At 42.7% G+C, this 17,564-nt stretch overlaps 1 protein-coding gene across 2 annotated transcripts in view; it reads left to right on the plus strand.

The window, feature by feature from the left end:
• The window catches only part of RYK (receptor like tyrosine kinase), a 209,455-nt gene that overhangs the window by 91,104 nt on the left and 100,787 nt on the right, over positions 1 to 17,564 (plus strand). For both annotated transcript variants that reach the window (XM_040348747.1, XM_040348746.1), the window contains exons 2-5: positions 6,643 to 6,764; positions 11,181 to 11,280; positions 12,910 to 13,044; positions 14,634 to 14,693. In XM_040348747.1, coding sequence (XP_040204681.1) covers positions 6,643 to 6,764; positions 11,181 to 11,280; positions 12,910 to 13,044; positions 14,634 to 14,693 — 417 coding nt within the window. The remainder of the gene's footprint in view (positions 1 to 6,642; positions 6,765 to 11,180; positions 11,281 to 12,909; positions 13,045 to 14,633; positions 14,694 to 17,564) is intronic.

Raw genomic sequence — 17,564 nt, forward strand, 5'->3', positions numbered from 1 at the left:
TCCAGCATCCCCATACTTTTTTTTTCAGCCAGTCTTTAGCTGTATAACAATTGTGAGCTGATAAAGGTTAGCGAGCAAACTTCAGCAATAATAAACACTACGTTTAATGGGAACAGGCGCTGTGCCAGGTAAGGCTTTGAAAGGGAGCGATTTTGCTGAATGTTGGTATTCATCTGAAGGCACCTTTCATCTTTGTAGGACTAGTCGCCACAAGCCATAACCTTTGTTGGTTATTGCCAGGGCCCACGTCTTTATGGATGGAGGGGAGGGGCTTAGCTGTTTTGATGATGGAGTGCTTTCTTTAACAAAATGCATCGTTCCTTTTGTTGAGGAATGCCTTGTCTTGTGATCGGTGATTTCAGAAAAACTAAGCAAGTATACCATAGCACTTGGTGGGCCTTAACTGTATGGGCACTAGAAAAGTAGGATGGTAAATATAGGCCATACTTTTTCTTAGGTGTGACCTACCCTGCCATTAGTTGTGCTGGCCAAATACAGTAATATAAAAACTTCTTGTGCTCGGGACAGCCAGATTTAAAAAAAAAATAAACTGATGGGACTGCTGCAGCCTATATATTTCCGACACTGGGCAATATGGAACATCCTCAAAAAAAAAATTGTGCGCTGTCCCTTTTTAAAAATAAAACTTGCACTGTAATCCATACATAAAGTGCCAACAAAGACCATGTGCACTGCAAATTAACAGTGATATGGACCTTGAATGTCCCCCATGCAGGATTCTGGGCAGTGATATGCAAACCATAAATAAAAAAAAAAAGCAATAAAAATCAAATGGTCCATATATGTAATAAGTGCTCGATGTGCAGTATGCTCTCAAAGTGCTTAAAGGTGTCGCTTACCAAACAATGCAGATCCCACATTACAGGGAACATAAAGGCATAATATCCATCTACCGGTTGGTATTACTCATATCAGAACCACATCTTGGAAAATTGCTTCATAAATGATTGAATGAATGAAAAATTTATAGAGCGCAGCACATGCGAACTGAATCGCTTCTGGGCGCTAGTTATTTATGACTCATGACCTCAAAAGAGCAGAGTTTTGATCATACAGGATCAGCTCTCATAACATCCTTGGATCGCTCACCAATAGTCACATATGGGAAGCATGCAAGGAAACGTCACATACTCTTCTTCTGCTGATGCATTTCCCCAAAACTGATGTCCCCTGGGATTGGTGAGGATGCCAGTTTTGGAAAAAGGCGTCTCGCTCACTCACCTTCCGATGCATTTCCCCAAAACTGCCATCCTCTGGGATTGGTGTGTGTGACGTCACCATGGGCTGGTGGGCTGGGAGATGTTGCCATGTTTTTAATGTGAAGCGTGCTATTCACTGCCTAAACCACTTCAATATAGGGCATTTTCACCCCCTTCCTGCCCAGGCCAATTTTCAGCTTTCAGCGCTGTCACATTTTGAATGATAATTGCGTGGTCATGCAACACTGTACCCATATGACATTTTGATCATTCCCCCCCCCCCCCCCCCCCCACAAATGGAGCTTTCTTTTGGTGGTATTTGATCACCTGAGGTTTTTATTTTTTGAAGGGGGTTTCGGCCATGTATGGTATACACAAAAGAAAGAAGGGCAAGGGGTAGCCCAGGGTAGGACTTTATAGGCACTTTGGACAATATTGTGGTGGATGTGCTTACCATTATATGTGGTGATACCTGATGCTTAGTGGGGAGATTACCTTCTACTGACAAGATGGTGAGACCTGCTTTTTTTCCAACAACCCCTGAATGTTTCCCGATGAAGCAAAACGGCGAAACTCGTTGACACACAGGGGCTCACTGCCCGTTACATGGTGCGTATCTCTTCTGCGCCATGTATCTTGTTTTAGTATGTGCTATGTGTGTTTTTAATTCTCTATCTGCTTTGCATTATGAATTGTTCTAAATAAAATATATTTGTATATTCAATGTTGTCCAATGTGCCTATAAAGTCCAACCCTGGGCTACCCCTTGCCCTTCTTTCTCTCGAGTTACATATTTTCCCATATGGATGTGGCCATAGGAGTGTTCTTGTGTTATATTCAGTTACACTGGTCCAAGCTGGACTAACCTATCCATGTATAACATATCAAAAACCTGGAATTCATCTTTAAACCCATTTTATACACGGGTTCCTTAAACTCCGTTTTGTCTTTTCTACTCCTTTTATATTTTATGATGTCAGAACAAGCAAATAGGGCTGTTCTTCGTAAGTGTTTGAACGATCATGGAAAACATTAGTCCAGGGTTTTTGTTTTTGTTTTTTTATGATGGCCAAAATACAGATGAAGGCCTGGTAATTCTGTGCCTGCAATAATGGGTTAATGAGAGCATTTACAAAAGTCTCCCAGGCCCTGGGGTTGCTTATTGAGCAATGCCACCCTGGCGTTGTAATGGTGCCAGTAAGCAGTGCTCTGGGGGATTAAATGCTTTCTTTAATTGGTCCAATTAGCTCAAGGTTTTCTTTTGAGCATCAGTCATTTGGCCCTAGCTTATTAGCAAGCCATTAGTCTATGGATAAAGCTTACATGCTTTATTAGAGATCACAGATGGGAGTGGTTGATTCCGCAGCACTAGAGATGAGACTGTTAGCTGTGGAAGGCCTGAGGAAACAACAATGAAATGTATTCGCTTATCTGATATTCTTTAAATCTGACCTTAAAAAAAAAACTATCCTCGCATCATGCAAGTTTAATAGGAATTTCTCCTAAGAATATTACCCCAATATTTCATGTTACTGACATGTGCCTGCTCTACCAGTTACTTGTGTGAAGTGGTGTCTGTCTTCCTTGTATGGCTTCCTTTGTATGAAATCCCTGGTAATCCTGCCAGTCCCTCTGTGGTCTTATTAAAACTGACCACACCAGGCATTAGAGCACAGCAGGGTCAGTTTTTTGGGCTGTGCTAGAACTCCTGACATGACCCTCTGCACAGCTATTCACTGGGAAGACCAGTGTACTGCTTTTTCTCCTCCAACTCTCTGAGCTCCTTATGCAGCTGAGAATGGAGGGGATGTGATCACTTATAAAAAGAGGGAAAAAAGGATAGATCTATATATTTTTTTAAGATCTATGCACAAATGTTTTGCCCTTCATTGCCATTTGTAAATGAATGGGTTGTTTGCAAGGTTATCATTTTACATATACAGTAAAACCTTGGTTTGAGAGTAACTTGGTTTGAGAGCGTTTGCAAGACAAGCAAAATGTTTTAATACATTTTGCCTTGATATACAAGCGATGTCTTGATACAAGAGTAGCGTCATGTCACAACCGAGTATAAAAAAAGGAGAGGAGCCTCTAAGTGTAGCAATATGGTTACATTTACTGAAGGTACAACATTTAGCGACTTATTGCTACACTTAGAGGTGCCTCTTCTCTTTTATACCCTGTAAAAAAATGCTTTGATATACAAGTGCTTTGGATTACGAGCATGTTTCTGGAACAAATTGTGCTCACAAACCAAGGTTTTTCTGTACTTTTAAGTTGCCTTGTTTAACATTTTAAATATGCAGCACCCATGATTTTGTTTTCATAATTGTTTTAGCAAGCAGAATCACCCAAAACAATGCTTCTTAACCACCTGAGTACCAGCCTATGTATCGGTGTTAATTTTGTTGACTCAAATATCTGAGTCAACTAAATTAAGACTATTTTAGATTAAAATAGGACTAAAACAACAATTCAAATGACTAGGGTTTAGAGCTGCACGATTAATCGCGGAGAGAATCGCGATTTCGATTCTCCCCGCGGGATGACCGGCGATTCTTCTGTTTTCACCGCTGGTTCCACGTAACCAGCGTGGAACGCAAAAGGCGCCGATATCAAAACCGACGTCAGCAGCCTGCAGTAGTTTGTATCCATGCGCCACCCAGTGGTTGCCGGCGGTACTGCTTGTGATGTATTCATCCTTCTCACAGTTCTGTACAACTGTGTGTATCCATGCGCCACCCAATGGTTGCTGGCAGTACTGCTTCTGATCTATAAAAAAAAGAGACCAGTGATATGTTTATAATGTTAAAGACCATATAGCTCTTATGAAAAAAAAAGCAGAATCAAAGTTTGATTCTGCTTTTTTCATAGGAGTTATATGATCTTTAACATTATAGACATATCACTGGTCTCTTTTTTTTTTTTTTTTTTTATATATTCATATTTTTCAGATAAATCACAGGTTTATTTTTTTTGGGGGGGGGGGGGGGGGGTTCTGGCATAATTTTTGTGAGAATCGTGATCTTTAGTCTAAGCAAAAGAATCGTGATTCTCATTTTGACCAGAATCGTGCAGCCCTACTAGGGTTGCACTGATACCACTTTAAGACCGAGTACAAGTACCGATACTTTTTTTTCTAATTACTCGCCGATACGGATTACCGATACTTTTTTTTTTTATGTGATTTTTGGTGCATTCCAATTCTGAAATGCAAGGAAACGCACAGATGTGAATGGAGCATCATTGTTCTTGTGTTATCGCACCAATTTCCATTTCAGGTCCCATTCACACCTATCGTAGTGGGAGCTCGCATTTTGTGGCTTGTTTTTCCTGTGACACGCATAGGGCAGCCTGTTTGATTTCAATGGGATGTTTTACATTTTTGGGTCATGGGACATGTTGGCATTTTGTGGGTTTGTGGGTATATATATATATATATATATATATATATATATATATATATATATATATATATATATATATATATATATAAATTGCTGCGTCCACTGGCTCCAGTGTTGGGGGTGGTTGCTGCGTCCACTGGCTCCAGTGTTGGGGGTGGTTGCTGCGTCCACCGGCTCCAGTGTTGGGGGTGGTTGCTGCGTCCACTGGCTCCAGTGTTGGGGGTGGTTGCTGCGTCCACTGGCTCCAGTGTTGGGGGTGGTTGCTGCGTCCACTGGCTCCAGTGTTGGGGGTGGTTGCTGCGTCCACCGGCTCCAGTGTTGGGGGTGGTTGCTGCGTCCACCGGCTCCAGTGTTGGGGGTGGTTGCTGCGTCCACCGGCTCCAGTGTTGGGGGTGGTTGCTGCGTCCACCGGCTCCAGTGTTGGGGGTGGTTGCTGCGTCCACCGGCTCCAGTGTTGGGGGTGGTTGCTGCGTCCACCGGCTCCAGTGTTGGGGGTGGTTGCTGCGTCCACCGGCTCCAGTGTTGGGGGTGGTTGCTGCGTCCACCGGCTCCAGTGTTGGGGGTGGTTGCTGCGTCCACCGGCTCCAGTGTTGGGGGTGGTTGCTGCGTCCACTGGCTCCAGTGTTTGGGGTGGTTGCTGCGTCCACTGGCTCCAGTGTTGGGGGTGGTTGCTGCGTCCACTGGCTCCAGTGTTGGGGGTGGTTGCTGCATCCACCGGCTCCAGTGTTGGGGGTGGTTGCTGCGTCCACTGGCTCCAGTGTTGGGGGTGGTTGCTGCGTCCACTGGCTCCAGTGTTGGGGGTGGTTGCTGCGTCCACTGGCTCCAGTGTTGGGGGTGGTTGCTGCGTCCACTGGCTCCAGTGTTGGGGGGTGGTTGCTGCGTCCACTGGCTCCAGTGTTGGGGGGTGGTTGCTGCGTCCACTGGCTCCAGTGTTGGGGGGTGGTTGCTGCGTCCACTGGCTCCAGTGTTGGGGGGGGTGGTTGCTGCGTCCACTGGCTCCAGTGTTGGGGGGGGTGGTTGCTGCGTCCACTGGCTCCAGTGTTGGGGGGGTGGTTGCTGCATCCACTGGCTCCAGTGTTGGGGGGTAGTTATTGTACGGTGCTGGGTTCCAACACTGGGGTAAGGACTTTACATCTTGTTCCCAGGAACAGAAAGAGGCATAGGTGTGTCCTTAACTAAAGGATCTGAACCGATCTTGGCTCCTGTTATAGCTCAGCGTAGCTTCAATCATCAATCGGCAAACAGTTGTTTGCTGACTGACGATTGAAGCTATGCCGGGCTATAAAAGGGGCCAAGATCGGTTCAGATCCTTTAGTTGAGGACACACCTATGCCTCTTCTTTGTCTTGCTCCATCAATAGTCAAGACTAGTATTGACTAGTATTGATTACGCCATTCAAGGCTGATCCTGAAAGTACATTTCCAACCATCTAAGATCTCCTATACACCATCTTTGGGGGACCTCCTCATTGCACGGCACTTTGACCTGCGCATGTGCCTGGCAGATGGATTTCACCCTCCTTTTTTTTCCAATCTTTAATTGAATCATCGCACACGGTTTGGTGAAATTCTTATAGCGAGGATCCAACTTTCAGCTTTAAAAATACTAAGCCTGGTTTAGTTCTTGAAGATGTAAACCATGTGTGTTTTTCTAAACGCGTGCTTTGGTTCTAGGTTGTTTTGTTTTTTTTGTTTTTTTTTTCCATGTACATGTTGGGTTTTATCAACTTTTGTCTGTATTATATTTTTCACCATTTGTTTGTTAATAAAACTTCCATATTTTTTCTACGTATCTCTAATCTGTGATCCATTTAAAGTCCCTTTTTCTGAGGAAAATTGTTTTTGCCAATTTTATTTTTTATTTTTTTTATCCGTAGAACGTAAGGTTTGGATACTTTTTCACAAGTGTCAGAACATCTTGTTGGCCTGTATTTGATTTGATAGTATACATAATGAAATTGCTGAACTTTCTCATTTGTATACACTAAATAAAATCTATATTTTCTTCTTTTCTAGGCTTGGATGCTGAACTTTATTATGTCCGGAATGATATCATAAATCACTATGCTTTATCATTTAATCTGCTCATTCCTACTGAGACAAGCAAGCTCCATTTTAGCTGGCACTCTAAATCTAAGGTATACTTATTGAATGCTGCTGGTTTTTCAATTTTTGTTTTTGTTTTTTACTTTTTGGTGATATAAAGTATAATTTAAGGCAAAACTTTATTCTTTTCCGTTTTAGCTAGCGGGAAGAGGAATTGGAACCCTGTCAGTTTTTATTGCTGCCTGTGTTCCCAGTGGGGAGATTCACCCTCTCTATTTGTCCTCCATTATTGAAAGGAAAGAAAATCGCAAATTTTGTCCCCAGAAAAGTGTCCAATGAGGACACTAGTTCTGGTGACCTGGGTACATAGATGTTGGGTAAAATCAAAATAGAAACCTGGCGGGGCTTATAACTCCACTACTCTGTCCAAAATGGAAAACAAGTTTTGTCTATAGTTACATGAGTTTGTTAGACCTCCCAGTGTCAATTCCATATATACACACACATTCACACTATTTGCAGCCAAAATGATATACACTTTCAACTATTCGTGGATACTTCAGTGTTGATTCATACTTCCTAGCTCCTGAGCCCTCCTCTTGGCCAGTGAGTCAAATTGCAACATCAGTCTACCTCAGCCAATAAGAGGAAGCTTTGTATTCATTCACAGAATACAAAGCTGCTTTTTGAATGGCTGAGCACTGCTCAGATCGAGACTGCATTGTTCTGGATGTGAGACAGTCTGTCCCACAACCTGAACCCAGTACTGTGTGTACTGTATGTAGCTGAAGCAAAATACAATTCATACAGTGCTTGGAGCCAGTGCAGCAATTGGTAAAGGAAATGGTTTGTTTGAACTGGCCTGGTCTAAAATATTTAAAGTCGCAGGAAACGTGAAGATCCGCTAAAGCTCAGGTTCACACTGATGCAGGTTAGAAATCGTGCGGGTTCAGCTGAACTCGCACCATTATAAACCAGCAACGCAGTACGACTTCAGGGGGGTGATTTTACACACATTTGTGCCAATGCATGCACAGATGTCTATTCAAATCGCCCCCGAAGTCGCCAAAAGTACAGGAACTACTTTTGGGAACCGGTGTGGTGCTGCAAAGTCTTCACTGTGCCATTGCCGGCCAAATCGGCCCCATCGGAACGTGGGCTTAAAGCTGTTGTAAAGTTCGTTCTTTGTTAATAAAAAAAACATGTTCTATTTAGCGACCCCAATCCTCCTCTTCACTTTGTGCTTCATTCTGGCTGAGCTGAATTGGTGCAACTGTCTGCATGTTTCCTTAGCCCAGATACTGTCTTCACCATCTCATTGAAATGGTCCTGAATATATGGTTATTGTAAACAAAAGTACAGGCGTATGCAAAAATATATATATAAGTAGCCTTGTCACGGAGTGATTATCCTCGGCTCTGTGTAAGCTTTTTAATTGGAGGATTTGTAAGCAGCTGAATGGAGGGCGGATGAGCAAATCTAAGGTAAGCGTGTGGCTGAGGTTGGGTGATTAAAATACGATTTTTGACCCACAGTGCCCAGAGTTAACTGCACAGGTGTGCCTAAGCGATAACATTCTATTTCTCACCTCCCCCTCCTGTATTTTAAGGTGAATTTGGTGTTTCTCCTTACCACTTGACCACTGGGCACTTAAACCCCCTTACTAACCAGACCAATTTTCAGCTTTCGGAGCTCTCACAATTTGAATTGCAATTACTCAGTCATACAACATTGTACCCAAATGAAATTTTCGTCCTTTTTCACACAAATAGGGCTTTCTTTTGGTGGTCTTTAATCACTGTTGGGTTTTTTATTTTTTGCGCTATAAGAGAAAAAAGACGGAAAATTCTGTAAAAAAAAAACGAATTTTTCTTTGTTTCTGTTATAAATTTTTGCAAATTTAGTATTTTTTCTTCATAAATTTAGCATAATGTGAAAGATGATGTTACACCGAGTAAATAGATACCCAACATGTCACCCTTAAATTGCGCACACTCGTGGAATGGCGCCAAACTTCGCTACTTAAAAATCCCCATAGGCGACGTTTTAAATATTTTTACTGGTTATATGTTTTGTTACAGAGGAGGTCTAGAGCCAAAATTATTGCTCTCTCTAACGTTTGCAGTGATACCTCACATGTGTGGTTTGAACACCGTTTTCATATGTGGGCGGGACTTGCGTGTGCGTTCGCCTCTGCATGCAAGGACAGGGGCGCTTTAAAAAAAATATTTATTGTTCACTTTACTTTATTTTAGTTTGACATGTTTTTCCACTGGACCCGGCAGTCACGGACACTCCCGTGTGCGTGCCCCCAGGGGGCGCGATTCTGGGAGGACGTCCGTGGACGTCCTTCCGGAGTTAAGGAACCGCCTTGTAGCCGTAATTCGGCTACGGGGCGGTGATTAAGTGGTTAAAGGATAAGTTCACTTTCTGGCAGAATTTCACTTTTCATAATAAATCAAAGCATTTTGCAATGCCATTTCTGGCCCAGCCACCCCAATGTGCTTTTCTCTTGCCTCATTTACAGAATGTTTAGAATCTTGCTGGTCTGTTTGAATGGCATTTCAGATTCCATTGCTTCCTGTAGCTTGTATACACATTCACTTCCTGTTAGGTCATCTCCCAGAAGCCTTCACTTCCTTGTTGCATCACAGAAGAGGGCGTGATGTAGTACAAGGACCTGCCTGATTTGATACAAATGTAATCGATTGTTCAGCTGTATCCTCTATTCCATAGTTTTGGTAAATATACAGAAAAGTGTACAGAGATTTTACAATCAGATTGCATAGTGTATGGCCATCTTTATACAAGTACATAGGAGGGAGTGGACGGAGACAGTTGTCAGGCCTCGTTCACATCTCCACGTAGTGAAGACTCGCATTCCCACATGTGTTTTGGAGCATTTTAACTTGTCGCACACAGGACAGCCCATTCATTTGAATGGTCTGCGCTACGCTCAACAATTGCCCCAGAGAAGCTCCAGAACTATTTTTGGAGCGGCGCATGATACGTTACTGCAGTTTAAGGTGGGTTTGTCGCACTTGGAGCCATTTACCATGTAATGACAACTCGAACACGATGCACATTTGCAGCATTTTATGAAACTCATGGCAAAGCACGCAATTTCTGTGCAGTTTGCCATGCGTTTAACACAGTTTCACATTCTCACCTAGGGTAGAGGGAGTGCAAAAGAAGGAAAATATGGACAGCCGCACTAAGCATTGATATCCAATGCGAAACGCGTCAGCTGTTTTTCCCACTGTGTGCTGATACCTGTAGTGCATTTTTCCTTCACCCAATAAAGGGCACGTCTTTTTTAAGAATTTGGAGTGCGGCTGTCCATATTTTCCTTCTTTTGCACATCCTGTGCATTGCCGGCACCCACTGGTTCCTGAGTGGACATTGATTATTCCAGTGTGCTCACCTGGAGCGGCAGCTCTCCTACCTAGAGTAGAGGGAGCGTATGTTTTTTGGCTCAATTTTTCAGTGACACACATAGGGCAGCTTGTTGCTTTCAATAGGCTGTGCTACACCTGGCAAAGTAGCTTGTGGGACACCTTTTTTATTGTTTCTGCATTTGTCACCTGTTTTTTCCCATGGCAAAATATTTGTTTGCTTTTGTGTTTGGTGTTCCGTTAACATTAAAAGCGCAACTAGATCATTTTAGGTGTATACATGTGGCCATACACTATACGATCTGATTTGTATAATTGCCTTTAGACTTACAAATACAATATAGTAGGAGGATACACGATCTATCCAATCACTCTGTATCCAATTGGGCAGGCGCTTGCACTACATGAGGGATGTCCCATGGGCTGCATGCGACCCCAGGGAACTTAGCACCCTGAGCCCTTCTGGAGGCACGCTGGGCAAGCCAGGCAAATGCAAGCATGAGGGAATGCCGGGGGTGCTGTGAAAACTTAGTTGATGGGTGAAGGTGTGCTAATGAGGACAGCTGGTAAACTCCTTCCTGTGTCATACTGGCTTGTCCGTCCTGTGTTTTATACCAGGACGTTTCTGAAGTGATTTGCAAAATACAGGCATGGATGAGGTAGTCAAATAAAACCAAAGAATTTCCATGCTCAACTTACCAACCAGCCAGCAACCAACCAAATGAACCTGTCTAACAGTTGGGGTTTAAAACAGGGGTTTAGTTGCACACATTTGCAAATACATGCGTAAGCTGCAGGCCGCGTCAAGGCTCCCTGTATTCTGCAGACCCCAACTCTAAATGTAAAGAGTCTCCGCAGTGGGAGTACATGTATGCTGACAGATAGATGAAGGGCAGATGACTGGAGGGAGCCCAGCCCTCAGAGGCGCAGGAATACACTATAAACACCCAGCACATTTTTGCATGAATGAGGTAGGCCTTTTCTTCAAAATCAAAGAAAACTTGTATTTTTTGTGCAACAGAGGTACATTAATGGTATATTGGTACATAGAGGAGCTGTTTTAAAAACAAAAACAAAGGTGGACTTGGCCTTTTAACACTTCTTTCTTTACAGGTGGAATATAAATTGGGGTTTCATGTGGACAATCCCATAGCCATGGAAACACCACAGATCAATATCTCCATGCAAGGGGATGTCCCACAGTCTTTATCAGGTGAGTGGCTGTTTTAAACATTCTTTGCATCATTTTTTATTTATTTTTGTTAAAGTCAATGTCTAATTAACCAAAGATAAAAACTTTGAACAGTGGTACAGAACTCATGACTGTTGTAAGCTTGGCCTTAAGCAAGAGCGCCATCTGGTGATAATTGTAATTATTTCCCTTTTGGAAAGACATTCTTGTCATGTTTAATCTGTATCAGGGATGTTTAGCAAAACAGTGCTGCTTGATGTAAACACACAGTTTTATCAGTTTACTTCTGTAATAAAGTGGGTGTGATTGGCCCCAAATTATTGAAATTCAAGGAAAACTCTGCTTGGCAATAATGGTCTGTTTTTCATTCTAAGCAGTCCAAATCGCATCATTCCTGCGCAGTTCATATTTACAGATTTAGAAGCCTTTATTGTGAAAATAAAAATGTATATGGTTGATGTGGCCCCCCATGGTTACTGGGGTTGTTGTCACTCCTTATCCCTACTAAGGGTTAAACCAGAAAAATGTTGCTACAATAGGCACTTCTTCTGTCTGCCATAATTCCTGTCGCCCTTTACAGCAAAGAAAGTGAGAGCAGAGTTGGCATGGTTGAGCGTGGTTATGGTCTTTTTCACAGGCACACAGATCCATGCACCTATGTGAAGGACCACCTTTGCCTGCGCTAAATGTACAGGTGTTCCCATGCAGATACCTCACAGGCAAAATGTGCTTACTTACAAGCTAGCCTGCAGACAAATTGACAATGTCTATCAATTCACATAAAAACAGTGTTTTGTTCACATTTGCAAATATATGTGAAAGTCGCAGTGCCTCGCTAAGGCTCTTCTATACTGCGATCCCAACGCAATATTTGAAAGTCTCCAAGTTGGAGCACACATAGCGGTGGATAAATTAATGGCAGGTTTGCCTGGGGGGAATCCACTTTACAGAGGCACAGGAACACCATGGTAGCTGAAGGCAACGTGTCCTTGTGCTAAATCCAGTGATCAGGCTATATAGAAAAACTAGCCTTTTGCAGCAAGGTGCACATGGAAGGACAACGTAAATCGCAAACAAAAATTTGCCAGCACACTTAAGCCTGCAAAAAAACAACACATTGACCCTGTCTATCAACTCACATTAAAAACAGGCTAGCTGGTAAGTGTGCTGGGAATGCTTTTTGTTTCTTTTGTGATGTGCATTGCCCTTCTATGTTCTTGTGCAGGTAGCCCGTTCAAATCAATGACAGGTGGAAGGCCACATGATGCACAGACTCGGTCTATAAACAAATGGTACCGCAAATCATACCCATGTTAAAGGATCAGCAAACTGAAATATGTAAAAAAATTAAATAAAATGGCATTCTTATAAGCATGCAGGACTTAAGAATGCCAATTATATTTGTGCTGGGGGGAGGGTCTGACTACACTAGCCTCCATTTAAGTTGCTGACAAAATCTGGGATGTGTAGAAAAATCAAACTGTCCTAAACCTGACTTTCTGGGAAGTTGTTGTGTGGGGTTTTTTTTTTTTTTTTTTTTTTTTTTACTTTTCTGTATATATTAGATGTGTAAATTTGACATTAGCAGTGCTTTGAGTCTTCATTAATTAACCAGCTTTTTTCTCTTTTTTTTCTTTTCTTCTGTGGCAGTGTTTAGAGTGGATCTTTTCTGCTCGGGCAAAATGGACACTGAAGTCATGTTGGTCATGCAGCTCAACGTAACAATCAGCCCAGCCAAAAACATCACAGTCCTCAATTTTAAGAGGAGGAAAATGTGCTTCAGGAGTAAGTGTTACAGTATGCAGAGCTAAAGGAGATGACTCTGGCCCAGCTCTTTTATATATTGGAAGGGATGTGTGAAAGATGCAGTAAAAAGAATGATGCTGAAAGCTTGAACTGATTAAGCATTATATGCAAGTTATTACATTGCATTTTATGGATTCATTTTCATTGTTGTATAAGGCTACATTCACACCTGAGTGTATCATTTTCAGGCAGAAATTCCCATTTTACGATTTTGTACAGGTCAAAAGGTCAATGTGTAAAAAGCAGAAAAACGCCTGTAATCTGCCCAAAAAGAAGCTTATGACCTTCTTCGAGCTTTGGGCGTTTTGCTTCAGGTGACAAAATGCTCAGATGTGAACAAAGGCTATTTTAAATTAATGGGATTTAGCTTTTTGCGTACTTTTCAGACGAGTGTTTTACAAGCTGAAAATTCTCAGGCGTGAATGCAGCCTTAAGCTTGGTGGTAGGCAGGCTGTATTTCTCCAGCTTTGCGGGAACTAAAAATCCCAGTAGGCCCTTCTGGTTGGACTACTATAAAAATAGTTTCCAATAGGCTGGGAATGTTCTATGAATCATTGAGACAACCTTGGTTGATTTAAAGAGTAACTCCACTTTTGTTGAGACAAAAACATTCCCCTCTGAGTCATCTACAGTATGTGCATTGATGGATTTTAACAAACTTTGTTGAAGGTTCCTACCTTGTTATGAAGAAATAACGGTTTGTGTCCATGTGAAAGGTGAACCTGTAAGGCAGTGGTTTTGTAATTGTCAATTAGCTGCTGCACCTGCATGGCTCTAATGAGGAAAATGGCACGGTCTGTGTCCCTTTTTTTATATGCGATTTTCCCCCTGGGAATATCTACACCGAACACCAAAGATCACATTTGTTGCAGGGGATTCCTATCTGACTTGTATCTTAGTGTAGACTTCTGGGAAAATCCGTCAATCGATCATACGAGCAAGAAATTACATCTTCAGGGGGCGTTCTGTAAACCATTTGTGTACAGGATATCGGTAGCCATATTCCATTACTTTTTATAGTAAATTACAGTGCTGCTGATTGAAAAGGAAAGGTAATTTTGTAACATTCAATTACAATATGAGTTGTCATTCTTGTATACATTTTTTATAAATGGCGTGTATGTATGTATATGTGTGTGTGTGTGTGTATATATATATATATGTATGTATGTGTGTGTGTATGTGTGTGTGTGTGTGTATGTGTATATGTATATATATATGTATGTATATATGTATGTATATATATATATATATATATATATATATATATATATATATATATATTAGTGTGTGTGTGTGTGTGTGTGTGTATGTATAATATATATATATATAATATATAGTGACCTTGCTTCCTACTGAGCAGTTACTAAGAAAGTTGACCTGTTGGTATTCCTGTACCTGGGTATCGGTAATACTTGTGGCTTTAGTGACTCCTTGTTGTGGTTTGAATGCTTCTGAGCCTTTAGACCTTTTTTCTGTGCATTAAAATGTTTTTGGTAAAAGTACTTCAGAGAATGGTGAATACTTTTATGTCGAGAGCAGGCTAATTCTGCTTCTTCTTTCCACAGAAGTTGAACCAGAACTCAAACCCCCATTGTCTCCTGACAGGAACAGCACAAGAATTCACTGTAAGTGTTATAAATTCTTAATGCTATATTGCTGGGAAAAAGTTGTACATTATCAGAACGATTTTCAGTTTGTTCCCAGAATTACTGTGGAAAAAAATGGTGGGGCCAATAAAGCATAATGCAGGCCTGGATAAATCTTCTCAAAATCTAGAAGGCCACCTCCAAAAAAGTACATGGCGTAGCTCGCCACAGAATCTGTGGCGATCTATCACCGGAAGTGAGAGCAAATACCTTTTTTATTAGACAGTTATCTGTTCTCCCTCCCCCTGAAAGGTGCCAAATGTGACACTGAAGGGGGAGGGGGGGATTCGGACAGCGGAAGCCCAATTTGTGGGTTGAACTCCGCTTTAAGATCATGTTTCGCTCAAATGACGTTGTTACATAAAGAGTTGTACTCCCAGCCCAAACTCCCCAGCCTGTGGTTATACAGTTTAAAAACGTATTACTGGGAGTACCAGTTGCAAAAAAATGTACATACTGGAGAATCTCCTGTTTACTTGACGGCCTCTTTAACCACTTCAATACCAGCCACCGTCATATGACGTCCACAAAGTGTCTCTACCATCCAGAGTGGACGTCATATGACGTCCTGGACTTTGAAGGGGGATATCTGAATGATGCCTGCAGTGAGAGGCATCATCCAGATATCTATCTCTTGTGCCGGCGATTCTGCACAACATAAGAACGATCATAGCGGTGGTTCCGCCGCTAGATCGTTCTTACAGGCGGCGGGAGGGGACATCCCCCCCTCCCGCCGCCATCCGGTGCTTCTCCGGGCTCTCCTGTGCCATCGGGGGCCCGGGGAAAGAATCGTCCGGCGCTGGCAGGAAGTATTAAGATGACTGGTGGCCAGATGGTCACCAGTCATCTCTATGACCGTCGGAGGACCCGGGCGCGATGCGATGACGTCACGCCCGGGTCCCGTAAGTAAACAAAGCCGAGATTGCGGCTGTAAGCCACATTATTCATGAGATCAGTGAATTTTTTTCACCGATCTCATGGTTTCCAGCCTGAAGGAGAGATGTGGGGTCTTACTGACCCGCATCTCTCCATAAAGAGGACCTGTCGCACCCATTCCTATTACAAGGGAATAATAATAATAAATAAATAAAGAGTGTAAAAAAATAAATATGTAAAATAAATAATAATAAAAAAATTAAAACGCCCCCGTCCCCGGTAGCTCGCGCACAGAAGCGAACGCACACGCAAGTCCCGCCGACATATGTAAACGCCGTTTAAACCACATGTGAGATATCGCCGCGTGCGTTAGAGTGGCAGCAACAATTCTAGCACTAGATCTCCTCTGTAAATCTAAACTGGTAACCTGTAAAAAAAATTCAAAGCCTTGCCTATGGAGATTTTTAAGTACCGAAGTTTGGCGCCATTCCATGAGTGTGCGCAATTTTAAAGCGTGACATGTTGGGTATCTATTTACTCGGTGTAACCTAATCTTTCATATTTTACAAAAAAATTGGGCTAACTTTTTGTTTTTTTAATTCATAAAACAATTTTTTTCCCCCAAAAAAGGCGTTTGAAAAATTATTGCGCAAATACCGTACAAGATAAAACGTTGCAATGACCGTCGTTTTATTCCCTAGGGTGTCTGCTAAAAAAACATATATAATGTTTAAGGGTACTGCGTAATTTTCTAGCAAAAAAATTATGATTTGTACATGTAGGAGAGAAGTGCCAGAATAGGCCCGGTATGGAGGTGTATGTATAAAAGCCCTGTATGGAAGTGGTTAATACAAAGTCCCACCTCCTATGATAGAACGGTCGTCCAATGCCAGCACAGGAGACTGTACTTCCTATTATAGAGGCCGTCTAGTAAACAGGAGATTTTCCTGTATGTAGTCTGGCGGCACTCATCCTGCCCCCTCCCTGGAATGATAAATACAGTATACATCTTTTGTGGCCCCCAACGAATCCCTGCGCAGTGCTCAGGGATTCATTGGGGGGCCACCAAAGATATACATTTATAATTTACCGGTGGGGCCACATTAAACAGGACCACGGGCCGCAATTGGCCCGTGGGCTGGACTTTGGACATGCCTGCTTTAAATGAAATCCTATCGGGGGGGGGGGGGAGAGTATTTGATCCCCTGCTGATTCTGTACGACAAAGAAATTATCAGTTTATAGTTTTGATGGTAGGTTTATTTTAACAGTGAGAGACAGAATAACGAAAATACCCAGAAAAAATGCATTTAAAAAAAAAAATTATAAATTGATTTGCATTTTAACCACTTCAGGACGACTGCAAGCTGATATACGTCGGCTGCTTGAAGAGGGATATATTTGCTTTGGCAGCAACTAGCTGCCATAACCCAGGTATCCTCCTCTTCAGCGGGTGGTCCGTTTTCCGATAATGGTGGTGTCTGCGGCGGATTCGCAGCAAGATCACTTTTATCAGCGGCGCCGCTCTCCCGTGCCCTCCGTCGCTTACCGGAGCAGTCGGCAGAGGCGATCGGGTACTTTTGGGGACTGGGTATGGAGACTAGTGAGGTTGGCTCGACTGCGCAAAATCATGTAATGTGGCTCTGCGGCCACTAGGGGCGCACACGTGCCCCCTGCTCGCCCCTGGTGCTGATGCGAGTGCCCGGCGGGCGCGATCACCGCTGGGCACCCGCGATCGCTCGTGACAGAGCGAGAACCGGGAGCTGTGTCTGTGTGTATGTAAACACACAGCTCTCAGTTCTTTCAGGGGGAGAAATGACTGATCGCTGTTCATACATTGTATGAACAGCGATTTGTCAGTCCCACCCCCTTCAGTTAAAACACACTTTAGGGAACATAATTAACCCCTTGATAGCTTCCTAGTGTTAACCTCTTCCCTGCCAGTGACATTTTTACAGTAATCAATGCATTTTTA

This window comes from Rana temporaria, chromosome 4 (assembly GCF_905171775.1).
Source record: "Rana temporaria chromosome 4, aRanTem1.1, whole genome shotgun sequence".
Lineage (NCBI taxonomy): Eukaryota > Metazoa > Chordata > Amphibia > Anura > Ranidae > Rana > Rana temporaria.